The 24,782-nt window shown below is 34.9% G+C and overlaps 1 protein-coding gene across 1 annotated transcript; it reads right to left on the bottom strand.

Moving 5' to 3' along the window:
- Positions 1-9,252: 9,252 nt before the first annotated feature.
- Positions 9,253-24,044, bottom strand: LOC308420071 (chitinase-like protein 3; the record flags this gene model as incomplete). Its single annotated transcript, XM_080916015.1, has 11 exons — positions 9,253-9,284; positions 9,986-10,127; positions 10,208-10,327; positions 11,123-11,308; positions 11,524-11,647; positions 12,634-12,758; positions 16,802-16,967; positions 17,584-17,640; positions 20,915-21,116; positions 21,613-21,642; positions 24,020-24,044. 11 exons carry the CDS (start codon positions 24,042-24,044, stop codon positions 9,253-9,255), a joined length of 1,209 nt encoding a protein of 402 aa, XP_080772141.1.
- Positions 24,045-24,782: the final 738 nt, after the last annotated feature.

Genomic DNA, 24,782 nt, shown 5'->3' with positions numbered 1-24,782 from the left:
TGACTACTAATTTTTTTAAGTTAATGTTGTATCCAGCCACTTTGCCAAAGGTATTTTTTATCAGTTGTATGTGTTCTCTGGTAGAATGTGTGGAGACCCTTATATGTACTATTACATCATCCACACAGAGAGATATTTTGACTTCTTCCTTTCCATTTTGAATTTACCATTATTAATTATTTTATCTATTTATATTCTATATGATGCCTATGCCTTGTCCCCCCTCTCCTGAAATTCTTCATCTCATTTCCCCGCTTCTTGCCTCTGAGAGTGTGCTCCCCTACTTTCTCCACTTGATCATCTATCTTCCCTGGTCCATCAAGTCTCTACAGGCTTAGGCACAGCCTATCCTCCTATGGCCCAACAAGGCAGTATTCTAGTACATATGTGCAAAGACCCTTGGGCAAGCCCATGTATGATCTTTGGTTGTTAGATTAGGTTCTGTGAGCTCCCAAAAATTGATGTTAGTAGACACTTTAGGTCATCCTAGTATGTTGCCATTTCTTTCTTAATTCATTTAACAGTTGTAGAAAGGAAGGCAACTGATTCTCCTGTTTAGTTTGAGTTAATTTTATATCCAGCCAATTTGCTGATGTTCTTTATCAGACATAGGGGTTATTTATAGTGGAATTTTGGGTTTCTCTTATAAATACTATCATATCATCTGCAAACAGTTTTTGACATTTTTCTTTCCAAATTGTATCTCCTTGATCTCTTTTTGTTGTCTAATTATTTCAGCTTGAAATTCAAGTACTATAATGAATAGATAGTGAGAGAGTGGGCAGATTTCCTTGTCCCTAATTTTGGTGATATTGCTTCAGGTTTCTCTCAATTTGATTTAACGTTGTGCTTACATTTTATATTTTAGCATGCATGAATATCCTCTCAAAGCCTCTACCTAGCAGTTGAATAAAACTGATGCAGATATCCACAAGTAAACAGTTGATAGATATCAGGGATGATTATGAACACTTAGGAGAAGATTGAATGCCCTGAAGCAGATAGAAAACCAACAGAAATATTAACAGATACAAATTATCAGCATGTTTGCTATCTCTCAGAGACTGAGACACCAACCAAAGAGCATCCAAATGCTGTACCAAGGCCCCTGATGCATATGTAGCAGATATGCAGCTCACTCTCCATGATGGTCCATCCAATAATGCAGCAAAGTCTCTCCCACAAAATTGGAGCCTGACTCTTTTATTGGTTCCTAAACTGTGCTGTCTTGTCTGGCCTCAGTAGGGTAGGATGGAGTCTAGTACTGCAGACTCTTGATGCAACTCAGGAGCTCCCCAACTTATCAGGCAAGAAGTGGACAGGTAGGGCATAAATTTTAATATATATATATATAAAGTCATGTGGCTATTAGTACTGGATTTGAGTGAAATCTCTGTTGTTGGTGACCCAGTATTACACCTGATGCTTTCTGTGTTCAATACTTACGATTTTTTTCTTGTAAGATGCAGCAAATAATATTTAGGTTTTTATACATCTCAAATAAAAATCAATTTTAATATCCTGTTATTGAAAAATAAAAAAAAAATCTGGGAAGGATCCTTACCTCTTATACAGCCTCTGGGGATGAGAGGTATGGGGGAGCATCTAGAATTTACAAGAGCCCTGAGAGGCAAGAACATCTCAGGACTCAAAGAGAGTGAACTTAGATGGAATGCCTAACTGTGGAGAGAGAAAACTTGTAAAGTTCATCTTCAGTATTAAAATAGGGCATCAAATGGAGAGAGAGGGTTAACATGTCACAGCCAAAAACATGGATCAAGAATTAATTCTGTCTAAAAGAACTGTAGAACAAAATGGTGGAGAGACCTACAGAAAGGCATTCTAGTGACTGGCCCAACTTGGAAACCATTTTATGAGGAGGCTCCATGGCCTGATACTATTACAGATGCTATGATATGCTTACAGACAGGAGTGTAGCATGGTTGTTTCTGAGAAGCCCAACAAATATCTGACTTTGACAGATGCAGATAATTACATCCAAACACTTGACTTAATCTGGGGCACCACTGCGGTTGTTTTACAGAAAGGATGGAATTAGCAGAGGAAGAGGGCCAACCCTTAGGAAGACCAGTAGTATAAACTAACCTGGTCATTAGAGATCTTTCAGACATGGAAGCCCCAAGCAAGAAGAAAACACTAGCTAATATAAAGCCCCCAACACATATAAACCAAAGGAATACCTTGTCTGTCCTCAGTCAAGAAGATGCACCTAATGATCGAAAGACTTGAGGACCATGGGAGTAGAGAGACCTAGTAGAGAAAGAGGTTTAGTGGCATGAGAGGTAGTAGAAACATCCTCTTGGAGAGAGAAAAAAGGAATGATATGCAGAACTGTGGGAGAGCTGACCAGGTGGAGAAAATGACTGGGCTGTAAAACATTGTATTAAAATTTATGAAATAAATATGGACAGGAATGGAATCAATAGAGAGGAATTTTGAGTATTTGTGAGAAAAATCAAAGAAAGTGGAATAATATTTATAATTCTTCAAAAACATGAATTTTTTGGAGTAAATAAATATATATATTTCTTCAACACTCCATGTGTAATAAATAGGAAGGAGTTTATTCTAGCCATTGTAATTCATGTTTCTAAAGATCACTGTATTTTTGCCTTTGTGGCTTCTTCATGTTATTGAACAGTTTACTCATGTGATTCTTCTTAACCACCAGAGTATAAAATGTGTGGTGCTCTATGTACTGCTAGACATTTTATGTGATATTTGTGTGCCTTATTTTATGCCCTTAATTCTCAGGTTGATTCTACAAACCAGAGTTCTAAACAGAGAAAGACACATGGGAAGACCATTTCAAATATTTTCTATGAGAAATGATCAAAATAGTTAACTATTACAAAGTATTTAACATATTTCCTTCTTTGGCAATGTCTTTTTAAAGTCAGTGTGGTGTGTTCTAGTAAATGTTCCTGCTATATAGTTTGCATATGAATATTCATGAAGTCTACATGAAAGTAGTAGGGAGTCATAATGTTAATTCAGAACTCAGATAAATGGTCATAACTTTGTCTACTACAATATCAGCCAACAATGTGGCAGTGTCTTTCATCAAGCAATCAGTAGAGGGGAAAGATTAATTTGTGTGGATACTACATGGATTATAACATAAGATGAATCATTCTAACTAATGAAACAGACATTGACTAATGGCAACCTAATAGGTATTTTTAGTTATTAGTGTATTTGTGAATAATTTGTCACCATTTTTAATTGAGTGCTAGAGAAATTCTTATAATGAAAGTCTTTGTGTGTGCTAGAAGGATTTCCAATAGATGCCACTTAAATGTTTGACTAGAAATTCTCATGCAGTTTTGACCCCACAGCCTTTGTACACTGTACACTTTTACTTGGCATTCACTAAAATAAAGTCAAAAAGTTTGCTTCAGAGTCATTTGAAATCTACCAAAAATGTGTGGCAAAATGAGTAACTCATTCAAAACAAATAGTTTTTACAGTATATTTGTTTTCAATTTTCTGTGGAATCTCTGGATTGATTTACAGATTGGTTGTAACATTTTGCAATTCCATCAGCAATGGATGAAGTTTCTTCTATGTGTACATCTACCACAACATATGCTATCACCTGAGGTTTTGATCTTAGCTATTCTGATTGGTGTAAGTTTCATCATGGCCATTTAGATTTGAATTTTCCTGAGCACCAAGGACTTTTAAATTTTTCTTTAAGTGCTTCTCACTCATTCAAGATTGCTCTGTTGTGAATTCTCTGTTTAGTTCTGTACTCCAAATTTTTGTCTGTTTTTATGGGAAGGGTAGTTAGCTTCTTAATTTATTTATATATTTTGGATATTAGCTCTCCCATGAACTTCTCTAGAGTGTGGAGAGGTAACTCCAAAGTCCACCTCTAGTGGAGAAACAAGACATCAAGTGGAGGGATGAGATTGCCATCTCAACAGTCAAAATTTCTGATCTAGAATTGTTCCTGTCTGAAGGAACTGCAGGGACAAAAATGGAGAAGAGAAGGTGAGAAAGGATTTCCATTGACAGGAACAAATTGGGTTCCAGTTCATGGGGAGACCCCAGGGCCTGACACTTACTGATTCTGTGGTGTGCTTGCAGACAGGAGCCTAGCTAGAGTTCTGGAGGCCCAACAAGAAGCTGAAGAGTAAGATGCAGATTCTTGCAACCAACGAATGGACACAACCTGGGGGGTCCCTGTAAATGAATTGGGGAATTTCTAGAGGTAGCTGAAGAAAAGGGCAACCCCATGAAAAGACTAGCAGTCTCAACTAATCTGGACTCCAGAGATACCTCAGACATTATCCACAAACCAAGAAGCATACACCAACTTTTATGATGCCCTTGACACATATACAGCAGAGGATTGTCTGGTCTGGCCTCAGAGAGATGGAATGCACCTTACCCTTGAGAGACTAGAGACTCCAGGGAGTGGGAAAACCTTGTAGCATGGGAGTAGGGTGGGTGAAGATATGGGATGAGGAGCAATCATAGGGCAGCCAAGGAGGGGGATGAAGATTAGAATGTACAAAAAGATTAAAAAATAAAAATTTTAAATTACAAATATTTTAGTGTAATCATTGTTAGCAGTGGGCTTTGAAGTTATGAAGTAGGGATAGAATGATACTCACTACGTCTATTTCTTAGTTATTCATTTGTAAAATTATTATTAAATGAAACCTATAATGTGAATGATCATAAGTGTCAAAAGAGAATATAATGAATCTGTTGTTTTTGTATTTTAATGCTTATTTTTATATATTTCTGAGAGTTCTTAACATATATTTAAAACATAGAATATATAAAGGTATTATGTGGAATAAAATATAATATATACATATTATATTTATAAATAGCTTGCTGATATTTATATGTAATTTAGATACACTCAACACCTACTGTTCTGCATTTGATGTCAAGGAATTTCTGCTCACATGAAATGATCGTCTCAACTAGACTTTTCTTCTAGCACTTACAGAGTCAAATAACTGGTCTTTTACTCATGATGGTGGAACCCTCTTTTTGAATACAAGATGTAGCAATTTTATTTCTAGGTACACATCAAAAGGCTAAAATTAGACATTGAAGAGATATTTGTAAATCGATGCTCATAGTAACAGTCCAAGAAATAAAGAAGTAATTGTTATTATTCAGTGGATAAAAAGATTAGATAAAGTTAATTTCATTCAATAAAGATAAAACTAAATGTGCTAATAATTGATAAAATATCAAAGATCCTTAGAATCCTTATCTTTAGGAACAACACAAATATGTATGTTCTCGCAAATATCAGGTTTTAAAAATAATTAAATTCAGACAGATAAATTAGAATGAATATGTTTATGACTGATATATGAAAGTTTAAGATTGTCTGAGTTGAGTTCTGTGATTTAAAAAAATATTGAGGGACTGTTTGGTAATTTTGTTTAAATTACATTTGAATATAATTATGCATATATCTGAGAGAAATGAACTGCATCCAAAGAAATTGAATATGATAAAGTCTATATCTACTTCTCTTTTTTCTGATTTTTATCTCTGTTTATTGGATATATTTTATTAACATTTCAAAAATTATCCTACTTTCATTTATAAACCCCTTATCCCATACCCTTCCACTAGTTTTTATGAGGGTGTTCCCACACCCACCCACCCAACCCCTTCCACCACCCTGCCCTGACATTTCTCTATTCTGGGGCATCTAGTCTAAGCTGAACCAAGAGCTTCTACTACCATTGAGACCCAACAAGGCCATCCTCTGTTTCATATGGAGCTGGAGCAATGATCCCACTCATATGTTATCTTTGGATAGTGGTTTAGTTCTGGTAGCTTTTGGCTGGTTGGTATTGTTCTTAAAGCTCCTTCAATCCTTTCACAAACTCTTCCATTGAGGACCCCATTCTTAATTCAGTGGTTGGTTGTGAGCATCTGCCTCTGTATTTAGCATGATCTGTAGAGCCTCTCAGGAGACAGCTATATCAGGCTCCTGTCAGAATGCACTTCTTAGCATCAGCAATATTGTTTGGGTTTGGTGGCTGTATATAGTCTGGATCTCCACATGAGACAGTCTCTGGATGTCCTTTGCTTTAGTCTCTATTTCAATCTTGTTCACTGTATGTCTATTTATTCTTTATTGGTTAGTTTATTTATTTATATTTCAAATGTTATGGCCCTTTCTAGTTTCTCCTCTGCAAACACCTTATCTCACTACTCCTCACCCCTGCTTCTATGAGTCTGTTCTCCAACTCATCCATCCAATTCTACCCCCTCTAGCATTCCCCTATTGCTGGGCATCAAGCCTTCATGGGAACATGGGTCTCTCCTCTCATTGATGCCAGATAAGATCATCCTCTGCTACATATGCAGCTGGAGCCATCTTTCCCTCCTTGTGTAATCTTTGTATGTTGGGTTTGTCTCTGGGAGTTCTGTGAAGTCTGTTTGTTGATATTGTTCTCCTTCATACTGCACTGCAAACCCCTTCAGCTAATTCAGTCCTTCCCCTAATGTTGAGGTCAGGTCTTGACAAAGGGTCAAAATTTTCAACTGGAAGCTGGGTATATGGAAGATGAATAATAAGTAAACACAGACTTCTTTTTGGGTACAATCTGACAGGCAATTTTTGAAGCCTTAAGTTACTCTCCCATCTGTCTGTCTGTCTCTCTCTCTGTCTCTCTGTCTCTCTGTCTCTGTCTGTTTCTGTTGTCATTCTCTCTCTCTCTCTCTCTCTCTCTCTCTCTCTCTCTCTCTCTCTCTCTCTCTCTCTCTCTCTCTCTCTCTCTCTCCTGCAGCTTGAGGCTGCACACACTCTACATTCACCTTCTTGATGTGCTTTTCTTCTTTGTGCTTTTCTTTTCTCGATTTTCACATTCATACTCTTCTCTGTTCCCCTTTTACTCTCACACATACACACCTCACAAATATCTCATACACACAACATGCACTCTCCTTTAACTCACACACACACTCTCCATTCACACTTCACATTCTTTCCTCACTCTTCACATACACTTCCCATGCTCTTTTACCTTTTTTTGCCACACTCTGTTATTGATACTTTAAAAGCAGGTATAAAAAAAGACATTTCATAATTATTGCCTGATTAAGATAAAAAATAACCACATCCCACATAAAACTAAGAACTACAATTGTTTCCCAAAGTTTCAAGTTTCCCCTATTCCCAGGCCTATGGCCAAAATCATAATAATTGAAAACATATCATTATATAAACTTTAATTTTTAACTTATTATACTTCAGAGCTCAGAGTGATAAGGTCAGCTACTTGAATTTTTCCTGTGAAGCTGTAATAATAAATGACATGTGAAATTCTACCAGGTACTGACCAGATAGAATCAGGTTAACACTTATCTCAGTAGTTCCAATAGATTTCTGTTCATGTATATTGCACACAATGACTCTCTAAAGAATCTCATTATTTTGACCTCATTTTACTAGTGTATGATTTTATGCATTCTATTCTTTTTAATCCAGGAACCACTTTCAAATATTTTGCAGAATATATTATATAACTTCAATAACTTTTTTCTCTCCTGGAATTAAATTGTTGGCTCTTATTTATTTTCTATGATATCTTCAAACTTTCTTTGCAAGCCAAGTATTAATCTGAAACTACCATTGTGCAATTATCACATTGTTTTTAAGATGAGAACCTACGTCATGCACATGGGCCTTTAAGACCACTCTGTTCAGTGTCCCTGTGCCTCAATTCCAATCGTTTAAGAATCATTGCATCAAGGAACATCTTGTTACATAGATTCCACCAGAGCAGAATGAAAAATAAATAGTAAAGACAGATATAATAGAATATTTATGCACAAGCAAGGCCAACTGAAAAGTATTGATGCACAAATGAAATCTATACAGCCATTGTCCAGGGCTAAGGTTAGAAGAAATGAAATAAAAAAAACTGCTTTTTGTAAGAGCTGCTGTTGGCCACTGAGATGTCTCCATCACAGCCTACACTTATTTCAGATGTTCAGTCTCCTGTAAGCATGTGTTTCTTGCTGGTCAGTGTCTAAGTCCCCATTCTTTTCTACATGGAGTTGCAGGAAGCTTCTTAGAAGTTTCCATCCTGGAATACTGCTGACAGTCCCTATTATAGAATGCTGTTCCCTGCACCCTAAATCCTCCAAAGGGGTCCTCCATGTTGCTTAGTCCAATGACTGGCTGCAAGGATATGAACTTGTATTGCTCTGGTAAAGACTCAGAAGAAAGGTATATCAGACTTCATACATCAAGTATTTCCTGACATCAGCAGTCATTTCTTAAACAAGGTATGCAAAAGGACTTAATATTGTTTAATAGTGAATGCCAAGTAAACCAGAAGAAAAGTAGGAATGAAGAGGTAGCAAAACAAAACAAAACAAACAAACAAAACAAAAAACACAAAACAAACAATGCAAACAAAATCAAAATCAAACAAAAACGCCAACCACCAAACAAGAAACAAAAAAAAAAAATAGTACTAAGGAATTTGGTGGTTTAAGAGTATCCCGTTTCAGACTCACTACTCAGACAGGAATTATGAGGAAAACTTCGGGGTTTTCAAAAGCTGCACATTCAAGAAGTATTCAAATAGTTATGGCTTCTTAAGATATATGTAAAAATGCCTTTGAGTGCATAACTGGTTATGTCAAAAGTCACTGTGTGGATAATGTCATCCTGAGGCTACTGCAACTCATCCTGTCTTATAGACAAAGAACCATAAACCCATCTTCTTCTTGTAGTCAGACTCAATATGAATGAATCATTAAACATTTCCTTCTCACAGCCTCAATAATGCAAGAGACTGAAGTCCAAAAAAAAAAAATCCAAAGCCACTGTATTTAACCACTACTTCCCACAGCCACTTTATCACTATAATGCATGAACAGAATGAATTTAACACCAACAATCGATTTCCTCGAAATTGAGCATGAAGTCCAGGAGATGCTAAATTCAATAAGGAATTTATTAGAAAAGGAAAAATCTAGCAAGGTGGTTTTACAGGAAGCAAAAGATATTCAGAGCTTAGCAAAAGCTGACAGATGAAGACCATTCTTGGTTCCTTCTCAGCTGGTACAGCAGACAAGACATCCATCTTAGTAGTACTACTCTGTCATTCAATTCAGGAAAGCTCAGGACTAATGCAATTATTCTTAATGGAAGTGTGATGCAGAATCCACTCTAGAAAAGCTGTTGACTTTGCAATTATAATGATAGTTTCAAGGACAAATTACTGGCTAAAGATCCTCTCGATTAGAAGGATTACAACCTGAAACACAGAAAAAAACACTGCAGAAACCCAGAAGGCAAGAAGAGAAGAAACATGTAATCTACATGACACAGACTATAAACACAAATGACTTTAGAGTCCCTCGGGTTATATGAGAAAATGAAACCAGACACAGTATTTAGGGAACTTACAACATCATCCCAGGGGTCAATCTATTTCCAAGTCTATAAAACCTAATTAGAAAAAGGTTGGACTAGCATTTAAAACTATTGTCTTTACCATCAGTGTAATAAGCAATACTTCCTTGATATTGATTGCATAAATCTCTTTGTTAAAAATCTCAGTATGTTCTATATAATACAGAAACTATAAACGGAGACATGCATAGCTAAACTTGCAAAGACTTCCTAACAAAAGTCCTTTAAATGACAGATTTACACTCTACTGGTGTGGCTCAAACAGGAGTAGCCTCTAATAGTGGGAATAAGTATAGTTTATGCAGACTCATATAACCTGAATACTTAATAGACCTGGAACAGCCTACCTAACCCTCAAGGTAACCCTGGATCCAAGTAAGTGTATAACATAAAATAATGAAATTGAAGGAGTGGGGAACTGTCTATCACTTAAACACATAAATGAATTGAACAATGGGCAGGAGTGAAGACAGGGTGATCAGGTTAGATTTTGAAGAAATTATGGGAAGTTTACACTATGTGTATAACTCTAGTGTCACTTACTTGCACTGTGAACATTCAGATAACTCTTTAAAGTAGAAGTCAGAGGGAAACGTCCCTGGTGACAGAAAGAACCAGTGAAGTCATCCATATCAAGAGGCCAGACCATGGCACCTCCTAATTTGTTGTCTTTGAGCCACTGAGCCTGTTGAAACAGAGAACATTTGTCACATGGTTTCCTAGGAGTCAGGCTGCAGTCTCAGCACATTCAGTGTGTAAACTTACCTTCATCTGGAAGCTCTTGACATTGTCATAGCCAACCCACTCATTGCCATGGTAGGCATAGGGTACTTCCTGGGGAGCATCCCAGACCTCAGTGGCTCCATTTCCCAGAAAGGTGCAAATCTTTAAATGAGCAGATTCAGATCTTTTAAATATTAATATCAAGGTGGTGTAATAACCTTTCATTTATTTATAATTTTCCACTCTCCTCAGGCGTTTTCTGCATTTCCTGAAGAAGTTATTATTTGTCTTACATTAAACAGATATTTCCTTGAACTACCTGTTTGAACAGACACATTTAGGTCTTTCTGCAGACTAGGGAAGTGATCTAACTTGAGGTGCATCACTAGTCTTCATCACTACTTTTTTATTTTATGAAATATTGTCCAGATAAATAGCTAAGCTAGTCTTTAAACTGGTGATTCTTATATCCCTGCTCCCTAAAACTTGATATTCTAAATATTAGCCATGAGGTCTCACAGAAATCTTCATACATTATACTATCATTGTTTGATTACATCTGTCTATACATACTTTTGGACATTGAAATTGAAGTCAAGCATATCAAACTAAACGAAAACAAAAATGAAGTGTTAATGCTCCAATTATTTTTAAAATGATCATACGCTGCCCTCATACTTGTATTGTATTTTTAGAATGTGCTCTAGAAGAGAATAAATACATTATAATCATGCATATGAATATGAGATTTAGGTCTGTTGTATCACCTTGTATATTCTACTGTACCCCTTATTATTATATGAAAGTATATATACAATGTGTAAGCACTTGACATAATGTATCTCATTAGAGAGAGTACTTAGTGGATACAGTGGACATACTATTTCAGCAAATCTCAGTTCTCAAACAGAGAAATGGACTGGAATTCACTCAGCATGCTATGACCAATATACTAACCTCATAGTAAGCCCAGAGTCCTGTTTCACCTGTGAACTTCCCTGGTGGGCCAGCACTAACAGTAGGGGCATGAATTCCAGTTTGAGAGGGGTCACTCAGGATAAAGGTATGGCCATATGCTGGAAATCCCACAATGAGCTTCTCAGGAGCTGCCCCATGTTCCTTCCAGTAGAATATGATTGAATCCTATAGTGGCAGAAGTAAAATTATTTCTGGAGCATCTGGTGACATGTGTTTGTGTAAGTTAGTTTCTTGCTCTTATATCTCAATTGCATATTTATAGCTGATAAATAAATTCTATTTTTCAAAATACATTACTCAGAATCTGTTTACAGATACCTTTAATAGCATAGGCTCATGAATTCATCTATCAGTTATGCTTGAATCTGTTATTGTCTTACCACATTGAGATAGGCATCCTTTCCAATGTCATATGGAGATTTATACAGAGGACTATTTTCTCCAGTGTATCCATTCTGGGAATCATGGAGATTGTATGTCATAACCTGCATATAGTCAAGAGACCTAGATAATAGAAAAAGTCTTAGAATCAATGTTTCGGTTAAGTTTTTTTGATTTATAAGCTATTAGATTGATTCAGAGAGGAAATTATTAGTGAACATGTATCATCAAAATTCATTATATTGATGTATGAAATATTTTTCGAATTAAACACATAAACTATGAAATCATTAAACAAAAGGTTAGACTTTTTCTTAGGAGCATTTTTCATACCTATATAGTCAAAGCACACACATACTAGGGCCTAGAACAATGGCTTGAGGCAGCAAGAAGCCCATGAACAAGTGACCTTTTTTTAAAATTGAATAACTTTATTTAAAAAGCAAAGATAAATGTACAGATTTTAAGCATTTTTGCATTAAAGTATATGAGTTTTTTAAAGGTTTGATAGTGTGCAATAAAATCTTACTAGTTACAGTGAACATAAAGTACATGTAAAACAAGGAATAACCTGGAATTAGTCAAAGTTTTCTTGGTATGTAAAGATTAAGCATAATGGTTTTTCATTTTCTATTATTTTTTTGGACTGTTTTTTCTTGAACTTCATATAGTCTGTGAGTTGTTTCTGGGGTGTTCAGTGTTTTCTGAGGTTAGTATCCAATTATTAGTGACTGCATATTATGTCTGTTCTTTTGTGACTAGGTTATCTCACTCAGGATTATATTCTCTAGATGTGTCCATTTTCTTAAGAATTTCATAAAGTCATTGTTTCTGATATCTGAGTAGTACTCCATTGTGTAAATATACCACAATTTTGTATCCATTCATCTATTGAAGGACATCTGGCTATTATAAATAGGGCTGCTATGAACATTGTGGTGCATGTGCCTTTGTTGTATGTTGGAGCTTCTCTGGAGTATATGCCAAAAGTGAAATAACTGAGTCTTCAGGTAGTACTCTGTACAATTTGGTGAGGAACCACCAGATTGATTTCCAAATGACCTTTTTTTAAACTCTCATGGAAGTTTTGAAAATGGATCCTCACTTACCGAGACAGTTCAGGGATCTTGTAACCAGATTTGACTATGTCAACGATTCCAGCTACTGTGGCAGTGAGTAGCAGCCTTGGAGTGTGTTTCTCAGTGGATTCTTTCTCAAAAGCTTGACGCATTTCCTACAAAATTTAAAATATACTAACAGTATTTAAGATATTTTGTGATAAATATGAGTCCTATAAAATTATTTCAGAGCATATTTACAAATCTTCTTTTACTTTATTTTGAAAATACTACAGTAAATCATTAAAATTGGTTATATTAATATATGACCACCTGATATGTATAGAAATAAGAAAAATAGTGTGTAGGAATCCATGGCTAGAATACAGATTCGAGTGTATTGTCAGACCTGATTCTAAATACAGTCCTCTGTAAGTGGTATTCATCTGACCCAGCATTGACTTGCAATGGTACAACGAGATGCTAGCTTGCTCTGTAGTTGGAGTAGCTCATAATCAAACATTGAAATAAGAAGGCAGTAAGATCTGAGTAAGAAGTCCAATTCAGGGGTTACTTATAATCAACAAGATTTTATTTAAGTCTATTCATGTCTTTAAATTGAGGTTCCTTTCATAGCTGTATTTTTTGTTGGTGTGACAGACATTGTTTTAAAGAATATATACGGATGCCTCATCAGAGGCTTTGTCAGAGTCATACAGATACAATTGAGGATGCAAGTAACTATCAGACTGAATATGGGGACGCCGATGAAAGAACTAGACAAAGGATGAAGGAGCTGAAAAGGGTTTACACCCTTGCTGGAAGAACAATATTGTCAAACAAAAGAAACTTCCAGAACATTCAGGGACTAAAATACCAACCATTGAGCACACATGCAGAACCATTGACCTAACTCACATATGTAGCAGATGATATCATTGTCTGCATCAATGAGAGAAGAGGACTTTGGTCCAAAGAAGTCACATTTCCCCAGTGTGGAGGAATGCCAAGGCAGTGAAGTGGAGAGGGTTATTAGGAGAAGAAGCAACTTTATGGAAGCAAGTAGAGGGAGAGGATGGGAATGGGGAGAAACGGGATGACATTTGAAATGCAAATGCAGAGAATATCTTATAAAATAATTTAAAATATAATATGTGTATTTCTTGTGTTCATAGTTTTTCTTCTAAAATATTTGTGGGTATTGTTTATTGCCTGATAAAGGTGGGGAGAAGACATAAATTTTGGTGAGCATAGAGATGGAAAGTATCTCAAAAATAAATACAAAAAATAAGTTTAAATGAAATTTTATAAAATAAAGAAGAAAAAAATTCTTCACATATGCCATGTGGTACAGGGATTAAATGTGAGAATACTTTCCTCGTGAATGTCATGAAAAGTAAAGTGTTACAGGTCATTTCAAAAGTTAAGCCTATCAATTATAGTATTTGATTTCAAATTTTGTCTGATTTAATTAAATCACTCTGAATTGAAAAATGTAAGAAGCATGACTTCATTTACTCTTAAGGATATATTACTATCAAAGCTATTTAAAAACAACAATATATAAATCCTGTCATTCACTGGGGCTTGATTTTGAAATATTTCAGATGCTAGATAAAAATACATTGAATGCAGTGGTGTTGAAAAAAAGTTGTCTCTCATTGTGTAGAAGTGTGTAGAAGATCACTGTGAAAGTTTTAACAAATAAATTTTAAAACCTTTTTAAGAGAAATTGAATTTTTTAAATCATTTTTTCAGTATTTCTAGAGGACAGAAAGTTCTTGTGCACACAAATAAGCACCAGAGAAACCAGGAGGTTACACAAAAAGTACATCTACTACAGAGTGAGTGTGTATTTGTTCTTTTTGGAATGCCAGCTATGACATAGTTTAACAACCTGGTAATCCTCCATTTTCTGATAAATCAGCCTCTTCACATATCGGCTTTAATTCAATTTTCTCAAATCTTTTTCCTTGTAAAAACTTGAGCATCACTTTTAGGCCATAAATTCCATCCTTCTGAGTGATACAATTTGTGCATTTACTAGCCTAAGGAACTTCTATGTTATCTTATGTTATCTGGATAATACTGACAGTCACACACATTATGCTCATTTCAGTGAAGCTCTAGAAACAACCAAATCTTGTGCAATTTCTCTGACTCAACCCTACCAAATCTTGCAAAATTTTGCAGATGTATTTTGTAATTAATCACAATGTAAACATGTGTTAAATTGTTGTAATCTTTCGACATAATTGTTACCTAAATAGATTGTTTTAAAAATAATTTTGTGCCCAAATATGACTAAAGTAAAATGTTTTCGGCTCAAGTCTAGGAGTCCAGGTCTAGCACTGAGTCCAATAAATTTGTGCTGAGCTCAGTTTCATTTTAAATAACCCTGACTGTTTTTCCTGCCTCTTGCAAGGGTATCATCACAGGTCTTATTTTATATTCTATTTGTTTCTAATGATGAATAATCCTGGTGCTAACTCCACTACCTGGCCTCCAATCAAAGTTTATATCATGAAGTTTAGCACTGTATATTAATCAAATTCTTGATATAATAAAGTTAGAAACAAAAATAGAATGGAGACTCTCCTCAGAGAGTATTAAATAAAGGCTGTGTAATAAGGAATACAATGATCTTTCAAAATGTTTTAGAGAAATAGTGTTGCAACAGTTTTATGTAAAAGGAAATAATTTTTCTAGGTTAGGTCCAAGAAAGAGGCCATAGATATGCATATGATAGAGCAAGAAAATGTGAAATATTTGCTTGAACTTTCGTTGAGATTATAGAATGAAAGTCTATATCTCAATTCTTCTGGAACTACACTTTTGTGTATTACTTATGTGGTAGACTTTTTCTTATACAAGAAATGTATCTCTAATAAGATGTGTCAAGCTAAAAGCAGAAAGTGAAGTGGGCTTAACCCTTTTGTGGTTCACCCGCTGTGCATGTGTTTGTGTCTTACATTCTGTCTTCCTTTTCCTTCACTCTGGAGAAGATATAAAGAACTCCAGGACCCTATCTTGACCAGGAAGAGCCCCGTGACTCCTAGAGTAAAGGGCTCAAGTAATTAACTTTCTTTGATTAAGCTGCTTGTGCTTTTAGCAGTAGTGAACTGGCATAAGTCATCAACTTTTGGGTTCAGAAGAACAAAAACAAGTTAATTGCCAGGAGCCATTATCTTCTGGCCCCAAGAACACAGTGGGTTAGGTTTGCACAAGCCATCAAATTTGGCCAGAGAGAAGCAAGATAATTAAATTGCCAGAGCCACCAGATTTTTGCTCTCGGAATAGCAAAAGAGGGTTAATTTGCTTCTGGCCCCTGATACAGTAACAGACAGTGAAAGCCAGATGTCATTAGCTGTTGGCTTTCAGCTGACCCTGTGTCCCACCTCAGTGCCTAAATGTCAGGTCAGGACACCTCCAATTCATTATTAATTGATGTCACAAAAGGCCAAGTTTTGTTGTACTTCTTGGATATTATGCACAATCCAGCAAAGTATCCAGCATTGGAATTACAGATCCTTAAATAAATATAAAACTCTGACATGATCAGAACTTGATGCTCTTTTAAACTCACATGTTTTACTAAGTCACTTTCTTACAGGTCTCTAACTCATCATGGAGACACATGCCCCTTTACCTACTTTAATAACAACAGAGTCTCAGATTTAGAGCAAGTTTTACTCACTAAAAGTGAGTCCTCATCCTTCTTCTAACCCAGTCAGGTACTCACAACTTTGAGTATATTTAGTATCTAGTTTTTCCTGCCACTTGTCAAAACCTTTTTATTTTATTCCTAGATTACCTCATATGTCTGCACTATGAAGCAGAACATTCTGCCTTATTTCTGGCATAAAAGATTACTCACTAAGTTCTGGCACATGAGGATTGAATTCTGCATGCAAGCAACACAAACCCTTGTGATACTACTGTTTGATTTTGGAAAGGTTACTCAAACACTCTCTGTGCATTAATGGTTTTGTCACTAACATGAAGATCATGACACTGCACTCACAGCCTAGTGGGCAGATTGTGATCAGTTATGGCTCTTAAACAACATAATTGCTGAATAAATGAATAATAAGCTGGGAGCATAACAGTGCTAAGATTCTATGATTCTATATTTGTTCAGTTATTTTCCACAAGTACTCATGGTCCTTGAAATAGGTTGAAACTGTCTAGGACCAAAGAAGTTTTCCAACTGACTGACCTGCACCAGGAGATTGAAGAGATGTTTGTCCTTAGGAGGACTTCCACGAGAGCCAGGGTACTGCCAGTCAAGGTTGAGGCCATCAAACTTATACTGACGAAGGAATTTGATGACTGAATTAATGAATGTCTGACGGTTCTGAGGAGTAGAGACCATGGCACTGAACCTTATGTATATTGAAAGAAGTTAGTGTTAGTCTTCTATGACATGACACATTGGGAACAAAACAGTTCACAAATGACTTTTGACCCCTTGTCCTTCACAGGGCCCTGTTTTTCTCTCAACCCTCCTTTGCACTCACACCACCTAACTTATAAAACACTATATTTTCTCAGTTCCATATTAACTTCTAAAAAAATTCCATGGCAGTTTAAAAATTATGTTCATTCAGACTGATATTTGTCTTAAAACACTTCCAGTTCATATTTAATTAAAGAAATTTTCTTAAAAGCATTCTTTGTTTTATAATTTGAAAAATTTGTCAAATGCAGAATATGACATGAAATACTTAAAAAAAAAACACTTTTTAATAGTTAAAAAATCTCTCAGACGATGCATCCCAAATATTAGGCCTATTTTTGAATATGAAGGCCTTATGTGTACATGGAAATATTGTTTTCTTTTTAATTTGATACTCTATAGTACTTAATTTTATGTTGATCTATTTACTCATTGGATTTTATTCAATTCCCTTTTCAAAACAGTGAATTAATTGAGCTGTGATTCGGTAGTTCCAGCCTGCATACAACCATAAAACCCAGTAGACCAGGTGTACAACTTACGGGGCAGATCCAAATTTCCAGCCTCCTATGGCCAGTAGAGTTTTCAGCTCAGTATTCCTCAAAAATGATAGAAAAAAGAAATATCAAAGTCTTGTCCTTCATTATATAAAATATTAGTGCTTTTAAAAATATTTCTCATATTATTCTGGTTTTTTATGTTATTACATTTCATTACAGGAAATTCTTTTGTCACTGTTGAGTAGTTTTTAATAAACTTCTTCAGTATCATATTTAAGGGAAGGCTCAGTAAATAATAATAATATCAAGAAATGTTTAACAAGTAGTGTAGTGACTGCATTTCTGTGCAAGTAACGTAGAACAATAGTTAGCTCAAAATCTCCCTAGCCACAAAATTGACTAATAGCTGGATATTTATAATTTTTCATTCTTCGTTAGTAAATACAAACCAGTTCTGTTGGCAGTGTGCATCTTCCCTAAATATCTTTTTGAGACATCCTTAGTATTTGATCAGTACATTGGAAAAGGCATTAATCTTCTAGGTCCCTTGCCCTCCCCCAGAGGTTTAGGATGTAAATCTGTGATAGTGATAGGCATTGTTTCCAGTGTTCCATTTAGCTTTGATTCAACATGTAAAATGGACACTATTAAATATAAGACCTGGTATTTAACTAAGTTGCAGTTGGAAATCATAGATAAGACCCCCCTAAAGATAATGTTACTAGTGAAAGAATTTGTCACTTGAATCTTCCCAGAGCATAGTTTTGTCTAAACTACCTAACCTGTCAATTGATAGAAATAAGTGCTCAGTTTATGGGTAAGTATGGGCAAATTGTTTAACAAATTCATTAAGCATTTATGATTTTTAAGAGCAGTGATATTTACCTTCTAATGGTCTACAGTTCTAGTTTTCTGAACTAACTAGCAAAGATTGAACTTTCTCTTGTTTTCCCAAGCAAATAAAGAAAGAAAGAAAGAAAGAAAGAAAGAAAGAAAGAAAGAAAGAAAGAAAGAAAGATGGAAAGAAAGAAAGAAAGAAAGAAAGAAAGAAAGAAAGAAAGAAAGAAAGAAGGAAGGAAGGAAGGAAGGAAGGAAGGAAGGAAGGAAGGAAGAAAGGAAAGAAAGAAAGAAAGAAAGAAAGAAAGGAAGGAAGGAAGAAACCATGACACAGAAAAGATGCAGAACACCACTGATGTGTCTATCACTTGGTATCTTTTAAGCAGCCAGAGAAAGTTGTGTGTGTGTGTGTGTGTGTGTGTGTGTGTGTGAGTGTGTATGTGTGTATATGTGTGTGTGTGTGTGTGGCTGGATGTCTGTGTACATAATAGAATGGGGTGATTCTTTGCTATTTAACAAGTGGCTTCTAACCTATAAGTGACAAAAATCCCACCTTTCAAGTTTTCTAGGAAAACCTTCACAGAATTAATTCAAACTTGAAGTTGTGACCCAGACTCACACCACAGACACAAATAAACTGAAATTGGAGTGGGACTGAAACATACAGTCTGAAGGATGTAAAGTATTAAAAGAACATAGAGAACCCTACATGTGATTGGTTTGGACAATAATTATTTTTATTATATATCAAAACTTACAAGTTATTATTGAAAGATTAAAATGGTTTTGTTTCTTTTTCTAACAGAAATAGAAAAAGAAATAACTCAATATCTTTAGGAGGTTTAGACACTTGAGAATAATTGTAAAAATTATTATGATAATGAATTTATATACAATGTATAAATTAGTAATTGAATGTCAAGAATATATTATTTTTAAAAATAAAAACATTGGGAATATTTTCTCAAATAAAGATACCTGTCTAAAAGTGAAATTAAGCAAACCTAACAACATGATTAATAAATAAATTTAAATTTCAACTACATTAGCCTATTTTCTTATGTCTCTAATGGAAACTATAATAAGAGAAGAAAAAGCTTAATCAATATTATAAAGTATATGAATAAAACGTTGTATATTGCTGGTGTAAATATAGCTAAGTGCTTTTATACAAGAAAGCATTATGATGATCCTTCAGAATGGTAGAACGGTCACATGATCAAAAACCACAGTGCTTCTGTTTATCGCATAAGTACACATATGCAAGATTTTCAGGAGCATTCAGTGTGTCAACAGTAATTGTAGCTTGATTCACAAATTAAATGTAAGTCAGTATATATGTGCTGTGCTCTGCATATATCTAGAAGTACTACTCAAACATTAAAAGAATGGAAGTTGGAGTTGTTACTTTTGGAAACATATTGTTGAAGCTGGTACTCATGGTATTAAATGAAATAGCTGATATGGCAGGGACATGAGACTCATTTAAGCAAAAAGATTATTAAAAAAATATGTGATGATTCTTTAATCTGAATATTTAAAATGCTATTGTTGTATAGAAATAGAGAAGTGCATTGGCTTAAGAAGAAATCATTTTATAATGGTTCTGTTCTGTCTCTCCTTATTATATTATCACAGAACACATATCTGTGTGGGAATTTGGAAGGAAGTTCCATCTTCACCCCTACAGCTGTATCTCTGAAGGTGGTTTGCAGCATTGACACCCAATTTTGTGGGCAGAGGACTTAGCTATGCTTTACGCCTATGCACTCTGGACACACAAGGAAAGGGGCACTGTGATTGCCCCATTTCCAGGATTTTCCTGTTGGGGAGAGAACTCTCTTGACCCAGGTCCCCTGTTGTGTTCTTTTGTTGTTGTTCATCATGATTCACTAGACAAAATGTGGGAGCCTATGGTAGCATAGAGACTAACAGGAAGATATTGAGTCTGTGGGAAATGCCTTCCTCTTTTCTTCTTTCTCCACAATTAACATTCAATGGCTCCAGTGAACAACAGAATTGTTCCCCAAACACATCTTGTTTTAATCTTGTTAACTTTTACAAGATTAAAACAGTTGAGATGTCAGAAAGACAAAAAAATTAAATAGGTGCAAGTCAGACAAATAGAACATAATATGAATTACGAATATCTATAATATTTTTACACTTAGAATGTGAAAATAGAATGTTAATATATACTGAGAGATAGTAAGATAGTATTTTTCAAAATACACAATGAAAAAGAAATAATATTACAAGAACTATGTGAAGAAAGAATCCTATCCACATACAAAATATATGGTGAGGTAACATATACAAATAGGGTTGTGAGACATGCAGATTTATATTCAAAATCTAAGGCCATGAATAATAAAATAAATAAAAGAGTAAAGAATCATTCTGTCTCTATTTAAAACTGAAGAATACATTGATAGAATCATTATACAATTTTGTTGATTCTGACACACATTTCAGGAAACATGAGTTACAGCAACTATTAGCACACTGGTAACAAACCAGATATCTCTGTCCTTACCTGTCTTTCAGACCATTTAATGCTTCATAGTCACTCAAGTCCTGCTCACTTGTGTTGATGATCTCATTATTCCGCATCCCAGCGTAGGCATAGATCAGGTGAGTACACAGGCAGGGGTCAATATTATCAGGTTTAAAACTTCCTACTGTTGGCCTGTCCTTAGCCCATTTGGTATAGTAGCACATCAGCATGTAGGAAGATCCTGTGGCAAGTTGTCAGAGAAAGAATGTCCTGATGTACATGACTGTGACATTGCCTAACAATTTTGCCTTTATCATTTTATTTGTTTTGTATCAGAAACATGTTATTCAAAGAGAGGGGAAAAGGGTGAATATTAGTGCAAATGGGTACAATTTACTAACCAGCCAATGACTGGGTTGCTTACATTGTAACAAACATATAGATGAAACTTGGATAAATTGTTGGGCCTCATGAACTACCAAACCAAGAGAAAAGCACAATATTTGGAAAACACAGAAGACCCTGAATTGAAAACTCTCAACTCATCTCACTGTTCAGGACAGCAAAGAAAGCTGATACTATCCTCCTACCCCAGAGAGAAATCTACTTCATTTTCTCCAATTATTCCTGGACATTTGAGTCCATATATCAAAGGAAAATGAGTCGTGATTGATAGAAAACTGCATGAGAAATAATGAAGCAGGTTTATGTTGAAGAAAGATTTGATCAAAACTCACCCAGCTGTGCATTCAGAAGAATTGCCAAACCTAGAGTGAGGGGGAGGGGAGATTTCTCTGGATCAGTTAGTATGAAATTAACAATGGATATAACATAACACTGTTAATCTTAGTGCACCATCTTACTAACTGAATATCATTACATCACACAAGAGAATTGACATGGAAAAAATGCTTCACCAATATGGGGTCCTTGAAATTATCATGTCTTTAAATCTTCTCCTTACTCTGTCATCCTAACTATTAAAATTTGTTGTTTCACCCTCCAAGTCCTAATTGTTATTCATTGTTAAGTCTACAGCAATAAAAGAATTTCTCACTGAAGTGATTCACATATCTGCCACATATTTTTAGGACTCTGGGCTTAGAATTTATTATAGTTTATTCTTCCATATTTGATATGTTAATACTATACCATGTTATAGTTTAAGTCATTATTATTTATTAATATCATTTTTAATTTCTGTAGATTTCTCAGCACATATTATCTGTATTTTCTGTATAGGACTGACATGCAATTAATCATTATACTAAGTTGTTGAATATTTGTATTTTTCATGGCACATATGAACTTTACAATATAGACAGAATATGATGGCCTACAGTTTAGGCAAGAAAGAAGACATAGGGTATTTGTGAGGCATAAAAAAGTACCAGGCACTAGACATTTGCTGAAAATATAGAACAATGTGTGGGAGCATGGTATCTGTACTTGGATAACCAGTCATGTGACAGATTACAGGTAAGTAGAAGGATAACTTTTATGTTATATCTAGTCAGAAATGAATCAAGCTATAATGACAACATATTCAAAAATATATTTTGAGTCTGAGTCTTATTTCTGAGAGTATAACTTAAAGGAAAAATGTATATCAAACATTTTCAGTACCAGAATTTTTTGAGTCCAGAAAATATTACATGTTTAATAAGTTTACAAGTTAAATATATGTATTCATTTTAGTATAAATAGTGATTCATGGTTTTATAGCAATAACAAAACTACAAAATATGTAGCAGATATTTTGTGAAGAATAATTTACTTGAAAATTACATCAAAAATTGTAAAAATATTTATTTTGTTTTGGGTTGGCATGAGAAGTTTGTGCCACTCCATTATTACAATATCTGTTGTTCTGATGAAGCAAACACTTAGTGAAATTCTACAGATATGAACTGTGGCTCATTTGACTTACAGTTCTAATTATAGATCATTCTTACTGGGCCCTCCTACAGACTACAGATCACTACATCCCCTAGAAACTTTAGAGCCATATGAGCTTTGTAATTTGAACACATAATGCATTCAAAACCCTCTATAGGGATCAGTAAAATCTCGCAATGCTCTCACATCTCAACTCTTGTCTTGTAATTGTTATAAATTTCAAATCTGTTATATCTGTGAATTATACTGCATGCAATTCTACACAAGGCCCACTACTTACTGAAGTTACATATAGTAACAGTCTACAGGGTAGTAATAAATGAAGCCTCCCCTCCCCTTAGTCAAGACAAAACCTAAATAAACCATTCAATACCCTTTAAATTAACCATTGTTTGCATCTGTTAAGAGACTGTGTAAGGGTATAAGATGTTTTGTCTGAGATTTCATTTTAAGCACAAGGAAACAGTTTAGATTTACAGAAGTTTTCTATTTTTGTTGATTTGCTTTGTAAATCAGGTTGTCTTTTTCTGTAGTCATGGAAGGATTTCAACTAGACAGAGTTGTGACTGTGCCTCTCTGCTGCTAATAATTTAGGTTTGAATCATTTGTAAGTAGAGCACCACTAATTTGAATCTTTTAAACATTGTACTTTAGTCTTTCCTGAAAAAATTTATGAAGCCAAAATTTGTGTAGGGCACAGATTAGAAACAACATATAGTGTTGAAGGCCTTGGATTAAAACACATAAATATAGCTCTATGAATAACAATGCTTCTTCCTGTGTAAATTTATGTCATCAATGAAAAAGGCAATAAAGAATAATTGAAAGATAATTCTGAAAAAGGAAGTGTAAACAAACCTCAGATAGCTTTATCTCTGATTCTACTAATGCCTGTCTCTGAAAAAAGTTGTTCTAGAAAAGTGGCATAAAAATAAAGAGAATGGTAATTTCAGGGAGGTGGTACAGCAAGAGGACCAGGGTAATGAATACTAGGAAAGGAAAAGCAAAGCAAGCCTTGAGTGAAGTTGAGACATTGCTTTTGTGACTGTTGCATCAGTGAAGGCAGAATTATTCTATTACTCCATATACTAATGAGGGGTAGGGAAGAACTGACTAAGGAAAGAAAATTCACAATGAGAAACAATGGGAAAGCATAGAGATGTAGTGTCCAAATTGCTTCCTTGTCAGATCCTGTGAGGGAAAAATCAAGCAAGACTGAAGTTTGATATCTGATTATCCACTCACCTGTGACTAGAATGAGCTTCGCCATCGTGTCTTCAGGATGGCTTCTGGAGAGTTTCTGTTGGACTTTTATACTCTGATACTCTGATGTTTGTAATGCTATGAAAATGCAAAGTCTGGAGCAGGAAGTCTTTGTGGGTAATCTTTTAATTCCTAACTTTATACAACTGAATAAATTCTTTTATTACATAACCAGGACCAAAAATCACCTGTTCAGACAAAAGAGTGTGTTTCCAAGAATTGGGTATATCTTCACCTTATGCATCAATCATCTTGGCAGTTCCCATGGACACAGCATCTGTTTGAATGGTGGAATTAATGCCTATAGTTTATATTATATACCAAAGCAAATCTTATTCTTATTAGGAAGTAAACAAGTCGATTCCATGGAAGACACTGTAGGTACTTCCTTCAATTACATTAATCCTGAGATTATTGTCAAAGGGCATTTTTCATGTTATAAGCAACCCTCTGGATTTTGCTCCGTTTTTCTTTTTTGATGAAGAACTTTATGGGCCAAGTCATGTTGCAACTCATACTCCCAAGTACTTGATAGTCTTTCTATTATGTCTCTTAACATACAGAATGAGGAGCACTATTTCCTCTCTCTACTACATAAAGATGATGATGTTGAAATGGCAATTTTATACCAATGTCCATCACATAAATAATTTTAGAATTCTACACTTAGAATTAATTACAATTCTCTGCTCCCAAACAGTGTACAATACTGAACATGTTTTATTAAATTTTAATTTGTACAAAT

Source organism: Micromys minutus (assembly GCF_963924665.1).
Source record: "Micromys minutus genome assembly, chromosome: 4".
Classification (NCBI taxonomy): domain Eukaryota; kingdom Metazoa; phylum Chordata; class Mammalia; order Rodentia; family Muridae; genus Micromys; species Micromys minutus.
The sequence above is the reverse complement of the archived record's forward strand: the minus strand, read 5'-3'. Positions and strand labels throughout refer to the sequence as shown.